Source organism: Alligator sinensis, unplaced genomic scaffold (assembly GCF_000455745.1).
Source record: "Alligator sinensis unplaced genomic scaffold, ASM45574v1 scaffold1133_1, whole genome shotgun sequence".
NCBI lineage: Eukaryota > Metazoa > Chordata > Crocodylia > Alligatoridae > Alligator > Alligator sinensis.
This window is the reverse complement of record NW_005842285.1, coordinates 929,143-950,819: the sequence shown is the minus strand read 5'-3', so window position 1 is coordinate 950,819 and position 21,677 is coordinate 929,143. Positions and strand designations below refer to the sequence as shown.

The window sequence follows — 21,677 nt, the reverse complement described above, 5'->3', positions numbered from 1 at the left end:
TTCAAGAAAATATATATTTTGGAGGCTTCAATGCTTGCAAAGTTGTCTTGACTCATGGAAAAAAAAAAAACAGAGATTGGACAAACTCTTCAGCAGGTGAAAACCACTTCAACCATTCATCACTCCTGATTTTACCCTGAGTTGATGTAGGAAGCCAAAATGTTGTCCTTTTGGCTGCTAAGGGAAGGAGAAATACTGGAAGGCGAAAGAGTGGCAGGGTGTCCCGATGGACTTCCTTCACCTCCCGCGGCACGCACAGAAATAGACACAAGTACTGAAACGGCACGTACCGGGCTTGGACTGGAAATAAGACTGCTGTCTAATTTAAACAGTCTTGGGGGGCAAAAATAACAGTCCTGCAATGACACAGTAATTACAATTTCACCCCTGCGGCATGACCGTAGGACCGCATTTCAGGATGGCGCATCATCCTGTTCTGATACAACGGCCATACCACGGCATGACCTCCCAAACACAACATGCCCCAGAGACTTGTAGCAGCTTGGAGGCTTTGAAGGTTTGGGATTATTCAGACAGTTTTTGGGTACCTGACAAATGCACAGGGAGGGGGTGAGAAAAGTCATTAGCTTTTCCTTTTTTTGAGGAATTGTGGGCCACACTTTCGGATTTAAGTGATCACTTCTCTTACCACAGAATTCTCCGTCTTTATCGTTTTGACTTGCAAGCAGTCCTCCATGCCCCTGGCGGTGCTGTTGGCTTCAGAGCCGTCTTCTGAGATCTTGCTGCTCTGCTTGGCGCTGGCTTCGTTATCGCCGTTTTCCTTGAGCGGTGGTGGCCTTGGGTGAACGTCATTGCGTTGCTTCTTCGTGACGTGGGCATCGGGCCCGTGCACAGTTTTAACGTGTTTCCTGAGGGAACTGGGGTCCGTGTACCTCTTTGTGCACCCTGGGATCTTGCAGACATAGGGTTTCTGTTAAGACAGCAAATTTGAAGTTATGGTTAAAGAAAGCTGAAACAATCTGGGTGTTTTACAGGCAAAAATAAGGCATGTTCCCACGGAGGACAACGGAGACGGGTGCTGGTGGGAGAGCGCGGAGCATCTACCCACTATGGTTTTGCAAAACAGCTATGGCAGAGATTCGTACGCTGTGATCCGTGGACTGCTGGCAGTCCAAAGCGACCGGGCTAGTCACTTGGTGCTGGCTCTCCTCCTTGTTTTCTGCTGCTAAATTAAAAAGGCAGCTAAAAAATTCATGAAATACTTTCTGAATATTACTTTTCCATGTAGGTATTTGCTCTGGTGGCCACAGGAATGTTTCCTGATTATGGATGGAAGGGCAGGTGGCTTGGACCAATGGGAACAGCAGGACATGACCACAAAGGCTTGTCTCGATTAAGACGAGGTCTACACCCTGTGAGAAAAGGCTGGAGCCCTCCTGGATCTATGACAATTCAGGGAAACCGAGCCAAACGGGATTCTGCCTATCTAATCTCCTGTACATCTCCAGCACCTGTCACCCTGAAATCTGTTATCATGCAAAACAAATCACAGGCATGCCGTGCTTTTTAAGATGATAGCACGGCGCTCCTGAAATCATGAATCATTGATTGCTGCAGCAGAACAAAGATGAGGCCAGGCTTTTGGAAAGAGAAGGGAGGAAAGCGCTACCTTTCTTTCAAACTCTTATTTATCCAGTTTCCAGTTCCAAAGTCCATTAGCACCAAGGGTGTTAGGGCTGCTGCTTTCAAAGGTCTGAATTCATCACAAGCACCATCTCAGCCTCACAACTGCTCTAAGTATTTTTCCACTGAGACATTGTAATGGATCCACGAAAAGGAACAATCACTATATGCTTTTCAAAGTTTAACCAAAAATGGTCATTTCTATTCCTTTGTGTGTCTGCTTACCAGTTTGACCAAAGAGCAGCAGTGATCAATGTGGGGACGTGTATTTATATTTATTTTTGCAAAAAACTAGCATCATCATATGCACAAGAGGAACTCTGCTGCAAGCGTCCTAGCTGGTTTGAGGCAAGTCCCTTTAATTAATTAATCTTTAGAATACCCCTCGGAGGTAGAGACTGCTACTCCCATTTTATAAGTGAATAAGAAGAGATGCAAAGAATTAAATTAAGGGTAGCTCACACTCAGGTGCTTGGATGAGCCACTATAGAAGTAGTATGACTGTTATTAACACCTCCATTTGAGTAAAGGGAGTAGAGCCTGGTATGTGAATAGTCCAGTCTGATACTTTATAAATGAGAATAACTCACACAAATCTTGCCAATATTGCCAGGAGATTCTACTTGCTTAATTAGGTGGATCCATTTCATCATGAATCAAATCTTATTGATGGCTGAATAACGCATAATGGTAGCTTTGATGGGATGCTTATGAGTGTTAAGTGTTAGTCAAAAAGAAGCATCATGTAGTTGGGAGTCCTCTGCCAATGCCAGTTCATACTTCTCTAACGCTTCCTCCCTAGCCTTTTTCAAACACCTGCGAAGCTCCCTCTCTGTAGGGTGGCAGAATCGCAATGCTCCTCAGAAAGGCTGTGACCCTGGATTTCGATAGTTCAACCACATTTCACTTGAGTAAGGAAGGGGGTCCCTTGGAGACTTTGGCCAACAGCAGACTTGTGCCACCTTGAACTCATTGGTGAGTTGGTGGGTGGGTGATTGAGCAGATAATCGAATTAAAGAACCATTTGGAGGAACATCACAACACTCGGACATTTCCCGGCCTTGGGAAATCAGTAATGGACCACTGGCTGTGACATCCTAAGGGCACGTTGAAGGGCCTACTGAAAATTTAAGGCTAGATAGCACATGGGCATGACATCTATTCATGCAAGGGCAGGGTAGAGCCCGAGCTCTGTACCGACATAATGAAGAAGGTCATTAGGGACACAGTGCAGCTCCTGACTGCTTGGTAAAAACTGGGCTCACAGAAACAAAATTTGCTTTTGTCCAACCTTAAAAGGCTATTGAAATACTGCAGAGGGGATAGGACAGAGCTACCACAATGATTTGTAGGCTGGAGAAGATGCCTTATAGCCAGGCACAAACAGCCCCATCTATTTAGCTTCTCAAAACAAAAATGAAGAGATGACTAAGGTAATTCTCCCACTTATGCCAGGAGAAAAACCTCTCTCCTGGCCCAAAAAGAGTGGAAAGCCGTTCCAGGGATTTCTTGCAGAAGAGAACTGGCTCTTCTGTAGGAAAGTCAGATCTGTTTTTAAGAGGAAAATCTCCATTGTCGTGCATTAATTTGAATAGCTGTATACTCTTCTAGGGTGTTGAGGACAACCAGTATCCCACAGTCCTCTACTCCCTCCCTCCCTTGAGGGATGGGGGAGGGAGAGCACAGGGAGCCCAGTGGGGACCCTCCTGTGAAAAAGTTCCCTTGCCAGGGGTGACCGGTGCCTCCTGAGTCTGGGGGGGGCACAATTTGTGGGTGGGCCTGGGAGCGGGCCAAAACCCCCATATCCACTCCTATACTTCTGTGCCGTGACTTAGTGCCCCCCCACAAACGCTGCTGGCCCGTGCGGCAAAAAAACTACCCCATCCTAAGCAGTACCAAGTCGGGGGCCAATCTCTGGGGGGGGGGCACATGCCCCCCAATTCCCCCTCTACCAGTCACCTGTGCCCTCTGCCTCTGCCAGTCACCCATAGTGGGACCCCTCCAAGAGCCCCAGGAGAGCTGCCAGGAGGAGGGATGTCCCCCAGCCCCAGGTTCCCCACATCATGCACTCATTTGGGTTGACTCAAAGGAGTGCGGGGGGGCCGGAGGCAGCTGTCCATGGTTTCCATCACAGGACAATGCCCCGCTCACCGTCCCCTCTAGTGCCTCCTGGCTGGAGAGCTCCCCCCGTGTAGCCCTCCAGCCAGGGCGCTGGAATAAACGTGCGTCCTAGCTCCCAGGTTATTTTTCTAACAGTAATAATTTCGCAGAAATAGTTACCGCTAGAAATGAGCTCCTGTCCATGGCCTAAGTGACAATGCACAAGTACCTTCACAGGGAGGAAACTCCAGGAATGAAAGGGCTCGATGATCTAGTGGAAGAAGGCATAATAAAACTCAGAGTCTGGGTGCTGTAGCCAGACCAATTCAAATGCATCCAATCTTTTACCTGTGAGGGTGATTTAGCACCGGAGAATGGACAGTCTGCTTCTGCAGAAGGTATGCACACCTCATCCTTCCACGAGACATGAGTGACTGGGCTCAATACAGGGTTAATGGTGACATTTTATGGTCTGTGGTATACAAGAGGTCAGACTAGAGGATCTAATGGTTTCCTCTGGTCTTAATGTCCGCGCATCTGTATTCCAAGTCACCCAGCCTTGGGGCAAACCGGAGTGGCAAGAAAGCAACTCTAAGTCCCTCACTGGCATCAACTGGCTCACTGATGAGATTAAGGTCTATCTTCAATAGTTGGATTCCAATCCAAACAAATTCAAAGGCAGCTTGGCTCTCCTTCCCTGACCCAAGTAGCTAAGAGAAGCAGCCAAGATTTTCGGTATTTACGACAACTACCAAACCTGCAAAGCTTTTTGGAGTTTGGTTATCCTTAACTCATGTTATGCAGGAGGCAAAAATACTCCTAGCAACCCCTACCTAGACATGGTATCACTTTAAAATGCCGTCAACCTTTGCAATCACGTTCCATTCTCCAGTGGTTCATATTTAACTGTTACAAATTAGGCTACATACTAAATTCTTCATGGTCGCAAATGCTATTAGAATTTGGAGCGCTGTTTTTTCTTCCCGTCGTCAACTAATTAGTGGTAATATAAATTTCAATCCTCAGCCTTAGCTGGTTGCAGCAGACCATCACATGCGTAACAATAAAGGCAATTTCCTGCATTCCCCAACTACTAATAGCGGGTCTTAATTAAGCAGGGTTAACAAAGCATTGCATTGCGCTTTATCATCGTACATCAAATGCCGGAGGTAGTATTACTTCCAAAGTGTCAGGATGCCGGGTAGGAATTATACCACCATGAGTCTAGGCTGCAGCATTGTTAAAAAAAGGGAAGAAAGAAAAAGAAAACATGTATAAATGTAGGAACCTGCTTGCCCTATTAAAAAGTATATGATTTTGGAAAGCACCAGCTTTAATTTCAAAAGCCAATTAGAAAGTTTGCAGATGTCCACATCTGTTTATGGTTTCAAACATGGCTTTCATAACTATAGAGCTAATGTGGTCTGGCTTGCCAGCAAAATAAATGCTGTTAAAAAAAAGCAAAGAAAACCTTTCACGATGGTAGATTTCTTTCTACGTGAGTCCAGCGTGTCGTGTATTTGTCAGTGAAATGAAAAAGAAAATAATGGAGCGTGCAGCGTGCATAGGTTTACCTCATTGGAGTGCGTCCTGTTCTGGTGCTTGGCTCTGTCTGAAGCATTGGAAAAGGCTTTATTGCAACCTTCGTGTTCACAGACGTAGGGCTTTTCTCCAGTGTGAGATCTCAGGTGTGTCTTTAAGTTCTCCAGCCGGGAATAGGCCTTGGAGCAACCCTCAAACTAAAAGAAAAACAGAATAGGAGTGATTAATCAACAGGGGGAAGGGAGGGTCTTTCCTTTCTCATCGGTTTCTTATTCCTCCTCCCCTTCCGGGGAGGGTGTTTGACAAAAGAGTGCTCACGTTACTGAGAGCGACCTGGCTGTCCCCGAGTAGACTGGGATTTTCAAGACGGGATAGTGATAGTAGGTGCCTTTGCTTTCTGGATGCCTGATTCGATATGAGTTGAAAAGGACCCAACTTTCAAGCAAGGCTGAATGCCTGGAGATTAGACCCCGCCTCAGTGCTCATAAATGCAGACCCCCAAAATCACGAGCTAGTTGTGAAAATCTTGACCAAGGCCTTCTCACTCCGCTGACTTCAGCATTTCAGAGACAAACCCATCTTCCACAAGAGAAATGGAGATACAGCAAGCTTTGGAGTGACCCTAATTATGCTTTGGTTCCACTTTTTCCTGAAGGCACTGAACACGGGTGGCCAGATATTACCAGCTAAAAAACCAAGAACTTTAATCTTGAAGAGAGATTAAAGTTGCATGACACAGAAGCCCAGGAGCCTTCCTCCTGGAAAAAAAACAGTTCAGATATAAAGCAATGGCAGACCTCAGTGCTGGCTGGGTGAGGACCTTCTCTCTGCATTCAGCCAAGCAACCAAAATAGTTTCATAGTTGGTAGGGTCGGAAGGGACCTGAGCAAGACCGAGAGAAGACCGGATGCTGCCCGTAGCTTTTCCAAGCAGCAATGACTCCGAAGTGCCAGTGCATTTGAAAACATGAGATTTCCAAAAATGGGGGCTTAAAGCAAGACCTTTAGAGCGACATTTTCAAGTGTGCCTTTGGAGTCGAGTCAATGAGTATGCTGACAATCCCATACAGCAATCCTTATTCAAGCACTTTCAGAGGGCTCCTGGATTTCAAAGCTGCCAGTCATTCCCAATTCAGCAGACTGCTCATCTGAATCGAATCACTTCCATCAGTGCCCACCAATGGACACCGGAGCCACTTGAGGTTGCTGTTTAGGAAGGTCTTTGCCAATGAAAAGGGATATAATGACAGATCATAAAGGTGTCTCTAGAGAACGATGAATCTAGAGGCATGAGTCTGATCCTCGCTCCTGGCTTGCATGGAAGGCCACATCCAGTCAATCCCATTGTAAATGTCTGTGGGCTGGGAAATAAAAATCAAAGAGTCCCGTGGGCTGGGGAAAGCCAAGACAGCCACATGGGGTGCTGGCCACATCACTCCTGTGCGTGCTGTTGCCTACAAACACTGGCTTCTCTTATCCATACTGGCACAATGGACTACATAAATTTAGGAGAAATCTTTGGCCAGTAAAAAAAAAATCTCTCTCTAAAAGCAAAATTTATTCTACTGTATAATTCAGCACCATTTGGGGAAAGGGAGAAAACACTTGTAGCACTCATCAGACTGATCCTGAAGAAATATGGCTTTGGTATTTTATCTGTTATGGGAAGGAGCTACAGTAATGACCATTGTGTTGGTCACTGGTGTAGGCCATGGTACTTGAACCCATGCCCATAGGATGCTGTAGTCTGGTTCAGGGAAGGTTGGGATTTTTAACTGTATGATGCATAAACGTCGAACGAAAGGCAACCACTACATTTGCACAGGCAATTCTTACTAGGTTGTCATACTGCACCCATCACACCCTCTCTGGTCAGCTTCCTCTAGCACACCGGGGTCATTCAGCGTACGGTGACTTTGAATAAATGGCACACAATTCTCTCTCACCCTATGCACATGGCTGAAAAATATCGCTCCATTCACCGGAAAACACTGGTAACTAAGCATGCGGTCATACACAGGAGCGACCTAGCAATCCCAAGCATTGTCACAACACTGCAGCAAGTGGGGGACCGCCGACACCTGGGGTTTGCTTTCAGATATGAGTGTCTGCAGGTGCTCATGCTGGTTGTTCCCAGATTGAAGTGATGATTTGCCTGTGCAAAGATGAGATCACCTGGAGAAAGGGGCCTGACCTCCTGATCCATTCGCTGGAGTTTGAGGTTTTACACATGTCCCTATCACTGTGCCTGTCTCTTTATTTAAAATAAATTGCACCAGGAGAAATCACTGCTCTGCCGAGTCAAGTCCCCTCTACATGTTACAGGTATTGCACAATTAGCTGTCGCGCTCCCTAGGACTCAGGGGTACAGAAACCGAGGAATCGCCCCGAAGTAATCCTTTGGCCCGGAGAGCTTCCTGCACCCAGGGTGGGGGGAATCACCCCTGCACGTGTAGAGGGGTCATTGCTTAGACAAACAATGCCGTGCTGGAGAAGAAACTCAGCACCGCAGGCAGTGAGGAGTCAGGCTATTTGCAACACAGTAAGGGAGTTTGGTAATCATCGAAGTAAAAACAGAGTCATTAATAAAAACACCGAACAAGAGTGGGCGCAGAATCCCACCTGAAATCCCCTGGCACGCTGACATCCATCCATTTATAGTTACTCTTTGCTTGGGGTCACTCAGGCAATTATGTACTCCCTGTACATTCATTCTACCTAGCCCGTGTTTCTTCAACTGTATAGCCCATGTATTAAAAGCCTTACTGAGGTCCAAGTATAGTATGCCCATGGCATTCCCTCCAGCCACTACCTACCTTCTGCAGACAGCAGGTCCTGGTGTCACTACAACCCCCTGCCACAAGATCCATGGCAGGACAGACCACGCAAGTTCCCGACCCCAGGCGTGCTCCGTAAGCACTGGACGACCCTTCCTTGCTGTTAGCTTTAATGCCCCAGGACAGCTCGCGAGGAACGTGTCCTGTGGTGGGGACTGTTCCTGCAGAGACCTGTGGTGGCAACCACTGCCTCATTACAGACATGCATTCAAATGGTCACCAGCACCCGCCAACCCGCCCGGAGGTGGCTCACCGTGCACTTGTGGGGTTTCTCCCCCGTGTGACGCCGCATGTGCACTACCAACATGTACTGAGCCTTGAACGGCTTCTGCTCCCGGGTGCAGTCCTGCCAGCGGCAAACGAACTCTTTCTTCTCTCCGTGGATGTGATCGTTATTGATGTGCTGGCAGGAGAGGGGAAAGCAGGGCATCATTAGAGCAGCTGACGCCAACAGAGCACACGGTGTTTGAAAGCAGGGGAGGAAAACCAACTTTGTGTCAGTCAATGGGGCTGCTGTGACATACCCAATATGCACTCCTTCAGAGCTGCAAGGACAAGCATGTTCTTGGGCTGGCCCTTTACTGCAGCTTAGAAACCTGGCCCAAATGCTGATCTACTGGACCAAAATATAGTGCAATAAGAAGGATGCGACTAGGACAGTTTACTGAAGCATGAAGGCTGCATTTACTCTGTTGAAAGTGCATCAGATGCACTAGGCCAGGTCCCCAGCTTCTGTAAACCAAATCTGGTCTATACATACTAAAAGTGAAGCATACCCCCCTCTTGAGACCACTGAGAGGCCTCAAAGCAACACATCAACCCCCATTCTTGCTTTCGGGGCCTTTTGTGGAGGATAGGGGGCATTTAGGAGCATAAATATAAATCATGTGGTCCATGATGGCTAGGCTGTAGTCCAGGATGCCTCTCAACAGGTACCCAAAGATGGCCCACTGGCTTCAGAAGAGAGCAGGTATCCAATTAGAAATGACACCACCAAATAGAAAGGGTTCTTCCATTTGTATATGCTCCTTTTTTTAACTAAGATATATTAAAAAAAAGCCTTGGAGCACCCGGGCTGGGACATATCAGAGCCATCCAGGGCAGAGGGGAATTCGGGGTAGACTTGGAAGGAAGGGGTAAGAACTTGCAGAAAAAAATGACTGGACTTTAGTTGGAGATGACTAACATGTAACTTCTTGCAGACTCCCACCTGGCCGTCTACAGGGTGGCCAAGCCACCTACCAACACATCACGACCTACCAGTACAAAAAGGGACCAGTGGTGCAGAGGATTTTTTTTTTATCGTTATTTACCCAGGATCAGATCCACTGGTGTACAAACACACCAAGAGGCAGTGAAAGGCTTGCTAAGACCTACCTGACACTGCGGACGGGGGGTGAAAAAGTGGATCCTTTTACTTCCTTTTGCCGACGTGACTCAGCTCATGCAATTTGATATAAATTAGTGGTCAGGAGTGGCTCTCCATATCTTCCTACACCCTGGGGACGAGCAACCAGCACACTTTGTGCCTGCATGGAGCGTACCTGATCTTGCCCCAGAAGCTCATGTCCCTATAATTTAGCTGAATTAAAACTGCTGAGACATGTCACCCTGCAATGCGCTGACTCCATGCGTCCTTCAGAGTCGAGCATGCTACATTTGCTCAAGCGGGAAAAAAATACCCAACAACAGGGTGGTTTTGTTCCACTTTGCTAATACTGGGACTATTTCCGCAGATTATGCTCTTTAATATCTGGGCTGATAAATACATTAAAAAAACCCCGTAACATTTCTTTGCCCTTTATGCAGTGTTAAGACACAGCTGGGTCCATCTCCATTTAAATGCCCTCTCCCAACCATGTGATCTACAATAGTTTGGTCATTGTTACACTTTATAAAAGGGATTTGGCCAGTCATTGATCCACTGATGGAGGCGGGTATCGCTCCATTGCAATCAATAGAGGATCTGACCCCATTGCTCCTGACTCCCAGACTAATGGCAAAACTAGAGAAATCCCCAACCCTAATTAAAACCTAAATGAAAATGCTGCCTAGTGCTGGGCCCCCACCACAGCCCTGCAACAACCCTGGCCCTCATGGGCCGTGGAACGGGGTAGGCCACCCAGGCCATGGCTTGACCAATTTTGAGCACGTTAATTCAGCTAGCTATGCGGTTAAAAAAATAGCTATACAGTTTTAACCGGAATGACAATTGCACACTTGTGGGTTATATAAATGAATGTGCTCAAAGTTGGCCAGGCCATGCCCAGCCTGATCCATGGCCTGTGCTGGCCCCCAGCAATTTCCCGTTTTCACAAGGACCTGGTTTCTACTTCTGGAGTGGACTGAACTAACGTTCCAGCTGCAAATCCCTCAATGCTGCAGGCTTAAAAACACTGGCAAAAGGTAGGAGGAAAAAAAAAAAAAGACTGATTCAGGCCAGATTGTATTCCAGCTCTAAAGCATCCACCTGCTGTCAAAAGCTGAACTGCGGGCAGGAAATGACTGCAGCTCTCAAGTATGTGCTAAGGAAAGCTGCACAGCCCCTATTACTGCTAATTACTCGGTACCATAAAATCCTCCGGCCCGCACTGAAAACTCAGCAACAGTGTGGAGTTTGGATCCTAGCTGGTGTGAGGCTGGAGTCAGGTTATACGGGCATGGGGAGGGAAATAAAGCAATTCACGGAATAACTCACTGGCTGTCTTGTTCTGCATGTAACTTTGTCTCTCTCTGAATGGGATCTCGCTGCCAAAGCTAATGCCCACCTTCACTCTGCTGTTTTCAGGAGACCTAAACTGACAAGCAAGCCCAAAATAAAAACGCTCTGGATTTGGGATTTTCCAGTACTCAGGGTTTTTTCCAGGATCAAGGTCAGGCCTGCAGACTGCAACTCTGAGTGCTACTGAGGTTGTGGCTTTAATTGCTGGTGGACTGTAGCAATGTTACACGTTCATTAAAACCGAGTAACGAGCCTACTCCATCTCAGCCTGGCACAGCGTGTGCAGGGGTGGACATTCACAACCTGGAGATCAAACTCTGGGTGTTGTTCCTATAGGTGCAGAGCTAAAAGTGCGGTTGTCTGAAACGTCACAGCCTGCCTGCTAATAAAACTGGTGTGCTGTGGAGGAAATGTGGATTGTGGGACAACATGGAGAGGATGCAGGGCACCTTCTTTTCACTATAGATTCACCTCTATGTATGGCGGCAGCATACCCTGGAAGATGGAGGCTTGCCTGCTCCTCCTCTCATGCTCCAAACCCACAAATAAGCCAGGGTCATCCCAGGGGCCACTCACAAGAGTGACTTGAGAGGGAGACCACCAGAGCACATCCAGGTTTGACGTGTGGAAGCTAGAGCACGGCAAACTCAGGAGCATCCAGGCTGGAAAACACCACTGCCACGATGGAGACACACCTGTGTGAACCCTTTACCCCAGAACTTCAGTGCTTTTGACACCGCCGTCACGGGCTCGGTGTGAACGTGGCTCGTGCTCAAGGTCAGCACCTGAAGGGGCAGGGATAAGAGTGAAGACAAGCCACATTCAAAGGATTGAAGCCAGCTCTGTATTGGATATGGAGCTGAGAAATCGAAGACTCGCAGTTTCCCGGAGGTGAACCCTGTCAGGTTGTTTCCACAAGACTTCAGGTGCGTGAGGCAGAAAGCTGCTTGCAAAAACCCTGAGAAGAGCCAGCCGCATCGTGGCGGGATGAGCTGGCGGCTGGGGAGCAGGTGACGTGCCAGCGAACAAGCAGGAGAGTAGCCACGCAGAAGGGGCTGCCCCTGGGACAAGGGGTCTCTTAGGAAAGGGCTGCAGAGCATTAGACGGCATCAGGGCAGCCTACAGCTAAACAGCTGGGAGAAGGCAGGCGGCAAGGAAATGAGCTGCCAGCAAGGTAAAGGGGCACACTTGTGGGTTTGTTTGGACCCAGTCCAGGGATAGTTTATGTTGTAGCCTTTGGACTTTTGTGTTGCAGAGTTCAGACTGGCGGTTTGGGTTTGGGACTATTAGGGGAGGCACGGAGGATCCACACCTGAAGGGCATGGGACAGCTTTGGGCTGGGCTTAAGGTGCTAATAAACAGGGACTGAGCAGGGCGGTGACAGGGCCAGGGGCTCACAGCCCTAGAGGGGCAAGAGCAGAGCCCCGTACAGGCGACCCCAGAACCGCAGGACGGGGAGGGATTGAAGAAGACCTAGAGGCCGAGGCCAAGAGCCCCAGAGAGGGGCAATAGCCAACCTGGGGCCAAGAGAGCCAGAACACAAGCTGGGAAAGGGGTTGCAATCTAGGATAGATGGAAACCAGACTAGAGGCAGGAGCCCAGACGCCTGGTCCTGCAGTGTGGGCCAAGCCAACAGGGTCCAGATAGAAAAAAGGGGCAGAGGCTGAGAAGACCAAGGCCCCAACAAGGCCTAAGACTGACTTGGGGTAAAGCTCCCCACCTGAGCAATGACAGGAGACACGTGCAAGGCACTGGTGCGGCTATAGGGGAGGTCGGAGCCATGAAATTAGCCCCTAAGGCAACTAGGGTACTTGAGTACAGATGGGCCAGGAGGGCCCCACTGAGTGCCTGATGGCAGGATGGCGATTTGCAGGGTTCGGGAGGAACCCAGTGACAGATAGCAAGCTAGGGCTTGCATTTTCCCCATCAAATATCACAAGCAAGGTGTGAAGGCCAGGATGGCCACCAAGGGCATCATGGCCACCCCTGGGGCTCAGTCCTGCTACACACCACCAGAAGAGATGTGAAAAATAGGCCTCTTGGTCTGAGTCAGTTTGTGAATCTGACCTTGGAAGGACTGGCATTTCAGTCGGTTGGATTGTCCCTCTTTATGTGTCTTAGAGGTGTTGCTTGGGGTCTCTCTCAAATGAAGAGTGACAAACATCTACAGCCGGGATGAACAGAGGTCTCTGAAAATATATAGGCTCACCAGTTGTTCTGGTATCTTCCTCGACATCTTCTGCTTCCACCAGCACTTTGGTGTATTGCACAAGCAAACTCACTCTTGTGCGCCTAGGCACGATCATCTGTGCACACAAACATATGTCCTTCAGGGCACAATGGGAAGCCTGCTGTCTCTCTGACCTTCACTCCTGTGCTTATTCTGGGCATCAAAATCTGCAGCTTCTTGAACAGTTGCTAATAAGCACATCACAGTAGCCTCAGGTTTTAAAACCTTCAAAAATAAAGATGTTGCATATTTCTTCAAATATTTGCCTTTTGGTGTGGGGTGATTTTTTTTTTGGGGTGGGGGGTGGGAATTGGTAATAAATTGTGCTGGACTATGGGGATCTGTCTTGTACTTTGCTTTGGGGACAGCTACACAGTTTTTTTGTGGGGGGTTTACAGCTAAGAGAGGAAAAAAAAACATTATTGCTTGATAAATGCAGAAACACGCTTTCCTGGCCAGCACGGGCCACTGTAGATCAGTTATTATTGAGCAATGCCGTGCTTTATGGAGTGTACAAGGGCTTACAAAAATAAAAAGCATTATCTATACATAGCTGCCACCTTAAACACATCTCCCTCATTTAACACTCAGAATTATTTCCACCTCAAGCAAATGCAAGACACTTTCTACTAAATCACTGATCCCTAACCTGTAATGAAGGTAGGGGTTGTGGAGGGGTAACTCTTTGTTTTTGACTTAAGGACGGCAAATGCCAAATCTTAATTTAGACTGTACGCTCTTTGGGGGCTTGGATTATGCTTGCACTGTGTGTGTGCACATAATGCTTAGCTCGGTGAGGCCTGATGCTCGACTGGTGGCCTCCAGGGGACAGATCCCACAGTAATTAATGACCAAATAAATAACAAAAATCAATAGCAGTCTGAGTAACTGTGAAAATCTCTGTGTTCATCAAACAGATCCTTTTCAAAGGAGGCGGCGGCCTCCAGAATTGAAGCCAGCTCTGTGTGCGTGTGTACATGTGCGTGTGCGTGCATGTGTGTGTATGTGCATGCGTGTCCTTCCCCGCAGCTAAACCCTACAAGGGAACGTGACCTGATTTGGCAGTGTTTATGCCACATACTTCTGATTTGCGCCTGGAGTGGCTCCCAGAGCGAGCTCTGGCCGTGCAGCAGCTTGCAATAAAAAGCGAGGACAAATGCAGAACAACCCAAATTTATTGCCGGGGTTTCTTCCCAACATTACTCACATGGACGAGCTGCTCCTGAGTGTCATATTCCTTTGTGCATCCTTCCCAGTGACAGTTTGTCTCATAAATAACTTCGGGCTCCTGTTTACATTCATCCTTATCCAGATCTTCTTTCAGGTCTGTCAGGTGCTCCTGTAACACAGCAAAGAGTACGAGATGAGCTTACTTCAGCTGAATTCCTCGGGTACTGGCAGAGCGCGGAGCAGGAATTAGTGACTGTCATGGAAAGAACAACTGCTTAGAGCGATGTAATGTTCTTGATCACCCTTAAATAACGAGCTAAACAGAGTCCACACAGTGCTGCCCACAGTTTGGGGGGTTCATTTAAAGAAGCAGTCAGATGCCCAGGGCTTTCTGGTTTCAGCCATAAAGTAGGGAGAAGAACTGGCTGGTAAAGAAGAAATCTGTTTTGTGCAGAAACCAACGGTTTGGAATTTACTTTGTTCTGAGTTGGGGCGGGGGGGCACGTTTTTTTGTGAATATGTATATATTTGTGTATAGGTATGTGTAGTCACACACACACACACCCAGAACAACCAACAGCCCAAGGCCTATGGGACTCACCTGAGATGCAGGAGACCCATGGGATACATATGCTGATGTGTAATAATCCCTATTGGTTACGCATAGTTTGCAGCAATCTTGGAGCACTTTGAAGACACAAAGCGATTGACCCTAGGGGGCTACGCTGTTTCCCCTAGCCCCTGCTGGCATAACAAGGAATAATGGGCACAAGTTGATGGAGAGGAGGTACAGATTGGACATCCGAAAAAACTACTTCACAGTCAGGGCGGCTAGGAGCTGGAACCAACTTCCAAGGGAGGTGGTGCTGGCCCCTACCCTGGGGATCTTTAAGAAGAGGCTGGATACTTACCTGGCTGGACTCATTTGAGTCCCGTTTTTGTTTTTAGGGTGAGTGGTTTTGTTTGTGTTTTTTGGGTTGTTCTCCCGCCCTGGCGGGGGGTCGGGCTAGAAGATCTATTAGGTCCCTTCCGACCCTGAAACTATGAAACTATGAAACTATGACCCTAAACACCTTCCTGGAAGGTAACCAAATATCACCACCCCCATGGTATAGTCAGAAAGAGTGAGGTGGGATGGTTAAGTAACTTGACCAACACCAGAGAGGAACTCCCGCTTCCCCGTCTTGTGCTCAGTCCCCTATGGTGGTTGGGCAATTACTAGCCATTCGAGTCCTAATCCCAATTTGTCAAGTTGTTTAACCTCTCTGTACCCCAGTTTCCCCATCTCTGAATAAGCCAAAGCCTACCTGGCTGGGCTGTTGCAAAGCTCACATTCACTGGCTTACGGCAATTGGGAGGGACCAGTCTCTAGACATAATGTGCTACAGAAAACTGTGGTTACAGATCTCATAACTGTTACTGCAGGCGCGTGTGCATGTTGTGCCAAGACAGCAAGACAGTCCTTTCTTTGCCTTGATCTTATTTCATCAGTCCTTAACCTCAACACATCCCTTTCATCAGGACAACCGCGCCAGCAGGAGTATGCCACAGAGATCATCATCCTTTAGCAAGGTAAGCTGAACTTCAAGCTCACTGGGTCCCAGGTGCAGGGAACCCAGAAGAGGGATTTTTGCAGGCAGTTGAAATGAAAGACGGACCAGATAGCAAACCTCTGAGCCAGAAACCTTCCAGAACTTGGGCTCTGTGTTTCAGACCCATCTCTAACTTACATGAACCCCTGGCTGAGACCTCAACCTTACAGAAAGCTTTCTTTTACAGCTACGAGAAAAAAAAACCCAAAAACCTATTGCTTGATGAATATAGAAGAAACAGGGGATTTTAAGTGCAGACTGAAACCAAAGCCAGCCACTTCTAATGACTTCCAGTCAAGTGAAAAAAAATCCTTTGCACATTTCTACACGCCCCCCACCACGGAAACAGTGAAAAGCAGCGAGACTAATTGGAGGAGATAAAGGAGCAAATCTAGAGTAGGGCTCTGTATAAATGGGGGGAAATGAATATTCAGCATTAATAGGGAAGGGCAGGCTGAAATGCATTAAAAAGACTTGATCCCTCGTCTTATCACAAAGGCACCAAGTTCAGGGAGTCAACCCCACAAGAGAGCAGCAGAAGTGGGCTCTTTGCATTGCGGAGCTGAATAATATTGCAAATCCCACATCTGAGTGCCTCAATGGAAAGAAAGCAGCTATAGTAAGGATGGTGAGATTTGCTCCTGGATGTATAGCAAGACAGGCTTTCAATAAGGAATCGTTGGGAGTTTTACCAGCCGTATCTAACAGATGGCACGTATGGGCAGGGGGACTCTGGAGTTTATATACATGTAGAGAGGGGCCGCTCCTACAGCTTATTCAGTCTCTGTGCAGGGATGGATTTCACCCAGTAAAGACCTGGGTTTCTACAAGCCCACAGGGATGCCATCAACAGATTTTCCTGGAGAAGGAAATAACAAGACGGCAGGTGGCCCTATAACCTTTATTTTTTTTTTTGCCCTTCATGTACAAAGCTGAATAAATTATTTAACTATTTCAGTGCTCAGTGTGCAGTGAACCCTGTGAGGAATGGCTACGGATGACCCTTGGGGTTTTGATGCTTGCTTGTTAATAGGTAGTTTAGCTTATCACACAAGCTAAAACCCTAAATAGGTAGGTTAACTTATCACAGCCAAAGCAGCATTCAAGCCAGTGGAAGTGGCAAAGCGATGTCATCTCCAGATGCCTCTCTCACGTGGACATGGACTGGAAGTTTCTAATGATTAAAGAAAAGGTGTTACTCAGCAAAGGGCTGTAACTGCACAGAGCTCTAACTGTTGCAAGATTAATTCATTGGCAAAATAAGCAGCTGCCTTTCAGATTGTAAAGAGCAATGTGGAATATATATCCAAGCTGGGGTTTTCAAATGGGCCTAAGGGAACTAGATGGCTCATGACCCATTGACTACCACTGCAAAGTTTGCAGCTGAAAGATGGATCCATCTGATGAGATGAAACAAGGCCTGCAAGACTGATGCTATTAGTTATTGGTCTCAGAGTAGCACCTAGACACATCAACTGAGATAGAGACCCTGTTGGGCTAAGCAATGAACAAACAGAAATAGTTCCCAGGCTGGAGATTTCATTGTAGGCAGACAAGTTCAACCACTGGCCTACCTTTTCAACTAACCTTACTGGCATAATTGTATTGTTTAATTATACCATGATGCTTATATAAGTCAAACTCCCTGTATGGACATGATTATTCTGGAATGGGAGTACTTGCCTGCACTGCTAGACCATGATCATTGCACCACTAAATTTCCCTGTATATTCAAGGACACCAGCACAAAAAAAAACGAAGGGCCTTGTCTACAGTGGCACAGCTGGGAACAACATTCACATCTTCTGACGCCCAACCTAATGCTGCAAGCAGTGAATCACACTGAAGAACCATTCAAACAAGCCCGTGATTTGACTGTAGTCCATGAAAATCCCTTAGAAATTAGACAATATGCTAAAATGTGTGAGTGCCTATACACGTGCTCCAATGCATTCTAATTAAAACACTCCAGCGTGCCTCACCGTCATGTGTATTCAGCGCCCTGCATTTCAAAATGGTGGCGGAGGCACTTTAACTAAACCTCATTGAACAGCCTTTAGTTAAAGCACCCCCACAGCCATTTTGAAATGCGGGATGCTGAATACACGTGACGCTGCAGCGTTTTAATTAGAGCGGCTGTCACGGAGCCACTCTAATTAAAACGCCCCCCAGCCCGCAGCACGTGTATAGACACCGTATGCGACCACGTTCAATTATGTCCCATCTTTAAGATGCCTTTCTTACTGATCTGTAGCCAGTTGCCTTCATCCTCTCTCTTCTACTAAAATAATTCATCTTTGCCCCTCCTTGTTCTCCACTTTCCCCACAGCAGTTAGCCTGGTTTCTTCTTCACCGTGGAGCACGCCGCCTGAGCTGGTCTCTCAGACCATTTTCTCCTCTTTCAAACCCTTTCTCAAGACCCCGTGAGTGTTGCAATGATTAGTGAACAGCTCCAGAAGGCCTGGGAGGTGAGAAGTGCTATATAAAAGCTCAAGTATTCTTATTAAAACAGCTGTCATGGTTTCACATGCCAGCTGTGACTTATGTACAGGTTTACAGTCTATACAAGGAAAGATTAGCTTTAATTAGGCCTTAATTGTTCTCTGAAATTGGCTGCTCCTATGACAGAAAAGTTGCTGCAAGTCACAGAAGGATTTCTGAGGAGAATCAAAAGCCTTTAAAAAGTGTGAGAGGCTTGTAGAAAGAAGAGCTAGAAAAGACCAAATCTCAGTCATTGCCCAGCAGCTCCCGCTGTCTTCAGCTAAAGTTCTGGGTAGAGCGGCTGAAATATTGTAGTCCACAGAAAAAGTACTTTCCACAAATTGAAAATTTGGATTTTTCTGGGTTTTTTTCTGGAAGAAAAAAATGAAAAAGCCTATTCTAGTGAAGAGCGGGTAGACCCAAAGCAAAATAGCTTGGTTCACTGAACCAAGAATTCAATGGGTTTTTCCATTTGACACGAATCCGAGTCTGGTCCTGAGCTGCCACAATGCCTCAAGGGAGTTGTGGTCTAGACGCCTCATGTGCCCACTCTCGGGTACAGGGCAGACTCCTTGGTTGGATGGTATCTGCCATGATGCAGCGCGGCCCCCCTAGTGGCTGGGCCGCCACGGGGCAGAAGAGGAGCTCCAGGACTGCAGGCGAGCATGAGACAGCTGGCCCATGGACACCCAAGTCAACGCTCTGCTGTAGTGTAGGCACGATTCGAAACAAAAGGCATTTCAAGGTTTCAGAATCAAAATTGTCTCTGAACTTTTCTTTCCATGCAAAAACAATAAAGAAAAAACAAGGGTATTTCAGCTTTCCACCATAATACGGTTGAAAGTAATGGTGAAACAACAGAATTTCATGCAGACAGGAATTTCCAAGGTTCAAAAAGCACCAGGTTGGGGACTGAGGCCAACTGACAAGCAGACCCCTATGGTATTGAGTCTTCCATGTCAAGGACGGCTCCCTGCAAGGGATTCTCCAGTAAGACGTCTAATCAATTTTAAATGCCTCCAGCTGCAAAGCCTTCACTTCCCTGGGGGGCATCGTTCCACCGATCTCCCCCAAAGGCACGATTTCTAGGTAGCCAGCCTACAATTTCCTTTTCTTTATTTCATCTCTTCTCTCCTAATTAAACTCCCTTGCATTGCTTTACCTGATCCCGCTTCCTCGTGTTACTCACAAGGCATCCTAGAGCAGCTATTGAAACAAGTGTCTGCCCACAAGTGCATGGGTTATCACTATGACTGCGTATGCATGATGCCACTGCGTGTACGACAGTCTGCCCCAATACATATACATGGGAGGGCAGAATATTTATTTCATATCTCTTTTGGATTTGGAGCATGGGGCCTTATTAGTCTGGGAGGTGGCCAGATCGGGGTTTTTTTTCAAGTCACGTGCTTTCTGCTGCTGCGTTGATGTGCTCCTAAACCCAAAGCTCCAGAGAGATGCCTCTTTGCCCTAATAAACATGCTGTAGTCAGCACGAACTTTCCCTGATATGCTATCTTCATCAATTTTACCAACCCCCAGATGACTGCGCATGTTGCTGTCCCCATGCATCATGCTGAAACCTGCTTCTGAACCAGAGCAGAAAGAGGAATTTGTCATCAACTCTTCTGTTCGCTTGACAATAACACAGCCTAATATTTCATGAAAATGAAGTGCCCAGAGCACTCCTGATGGTTTACAGTTGTGATAAAGGATGGTCAGATGGATACTGTCAGCCATTAAACAGTTTGCAACTGCGGAGCTCAGGAAGAATTGCAAAGGCCTCTGGGCCCGTCTTGGTGTCAAATGCTGCGTCACTGATGTAAAGGATGTTGCTCTGAGCAATTCCTTACTGAGTAAAGAAGAAGCCCTTTTTGAGAGCATCTGACCTACATGCAAGATTTGCCGGTAATCTATGTTTGCTTTGAGACACCCGTACTGCTTGCTCTGCACCGTAAGAAAAGTCAAGCGTCATTTTTAAAGTTACCACCGTTGAAATAGTCAACCTTCCCTTTCCCTGGTCCCAGACGCAGCGCCAAGGAATCCGAGTCCCAAGCACCTCCATAATGCCTTACTCGATCAATCACGGAAACTCGGCCCCTGCACTTTGGGGGTCCCTTGGCTTGAAAGGAGCTTGCTAAGCCCTGCAAACTTTGATGCCTTGTTATCAGCTGCAGAGAAACGTGGAATGAATATTGGTCCCAAAGACAACGCAGAGCTGTCAGCGCTCTGTGTTGAGGCCAACCAGGCAGTTTGTGCCAAGAAGTTTTACCTGAGAGGTTGGGGAAGCTGGAGGCAACCCTTCAACTTCAGTCTTGACTTTGCTGCGCTTGTTAATTACTGGATTGACCGTGCTGCTCACAGCTGACTCACTGCTCTGCTTGCTCTAGGAAAGAGAAATCAGGGGAGATGTGCTGCTAGGGTTATGAATGAAAAATGAGGCCGTGCCGCTACTACCATCATAATCACAGCAAATTGGAGTGGAAAAGGAACTCTGAAATTGGCTCTGTGGATCGGCCCATCTGCGCAGGAGTTACGTGGAACGTAGACCTTATCTTGGCTATTTGTCCAGAGTCAATCTCCTACTGTGCGAGTATGCAAGGGGGAAAAAAAAAAGAGCCAGAGAAAAAATAAATAAAGGAAAGTTTGAAGACTGGGGGGGAAAAAAACCTATTTTGCATGTGACACTGGAGCTTTTTGTCTCTCAGCTGCTTCTTCAGTCTCAGAACTATCCAGACCCTGTTGTTCAAATCTCCCCCTCGCCCCTAAGAATAATCGATGATCCCCCCGCACCCACTCCAAACGAGAGGAAATATTTTATCCAATGTGTCATGGCGGGGTCCTTTAGGAGGGCCGTGATCTCCTTAAGGCCCTCTCCCCGTGCCAATTTGGCCCAAGGGCACCCTCTAATCTCGCCCGCCACGTCTTTGCTGTTAAATAAGGTTGGGAGGCTGCCTTGCGTCTCCTTGGGCACGTAAACTCCTGGACCCCTCGTGGGTCTTATCCTGCACCCCTGAGTGCCTTGGGGCACCCTAGCCTTATGGGCTACGCGTGGCTCCTACCACCCCTAATACCATGCCCCAAGCCTCGCTGATGGGATAGACGTTGTCCTGTCACAAATCAACTTGCCCGCTCTCCCGGGCCTCCTCTGTAATCTAGCCCACTCTGGGCTCTCTCTAATAGTGTTGTCCCGCTCAGGGACCCTTATTCCCTCTGGGAACTCGTATCGAGCCCTACGGTCTTTTAGGCCCACCGCGCTGCTAACCTCCCCCCTCCGGGCGCACCGTGCTGCTATCCCCTCTTGCCGGGGACCACCACCGCACCTTGCCCTTCTCCTGGGCTTTGTGCTGCTAACCCCTGT

The 21,677-nt window shown here is 47.6% G+C and overlaps 1 protein-coding gene across 2 annotated transcripts in view; it reads right to left on the bottom strand.

Annotated features, from left to right (window-relative positions):
• GLI2 (GLI family zinc finger 2) overlaps positions 1–21,677 on the bottom strand; it is a 104,602-nt gene that overhangs the window by 7,201 nt on the left and 75,724 nt on the right. The window contains exons 6-10 of one of the 2 annotated variants that reach the window (XM_014521990.1): positions 20,589–20,702; positions 14,282–14,413; positions 8,376–8,525; positions 5,319–5,483; positions 650–931 (exon numbers count right to left, since the gene is read on the bottom strand). In XM_014521990.1, coding sequence (XP_014377476.2) covers positions 650–931; positions 5,319–5,483; positions 8,376–8,525; positions 14,282–14,413; positions 20,589–20,702 — 843 coding nt within the window. The remainder of the gene's footprint in view (positions 1–649; positions 932–5,318; positions 5,484–8,375; positions 8,526–14,281; positions 14,414–20,588; positions 20,703–21,677) is intronic. The other variant, XM_025209354.1, reaches the window with a different exon arrangement.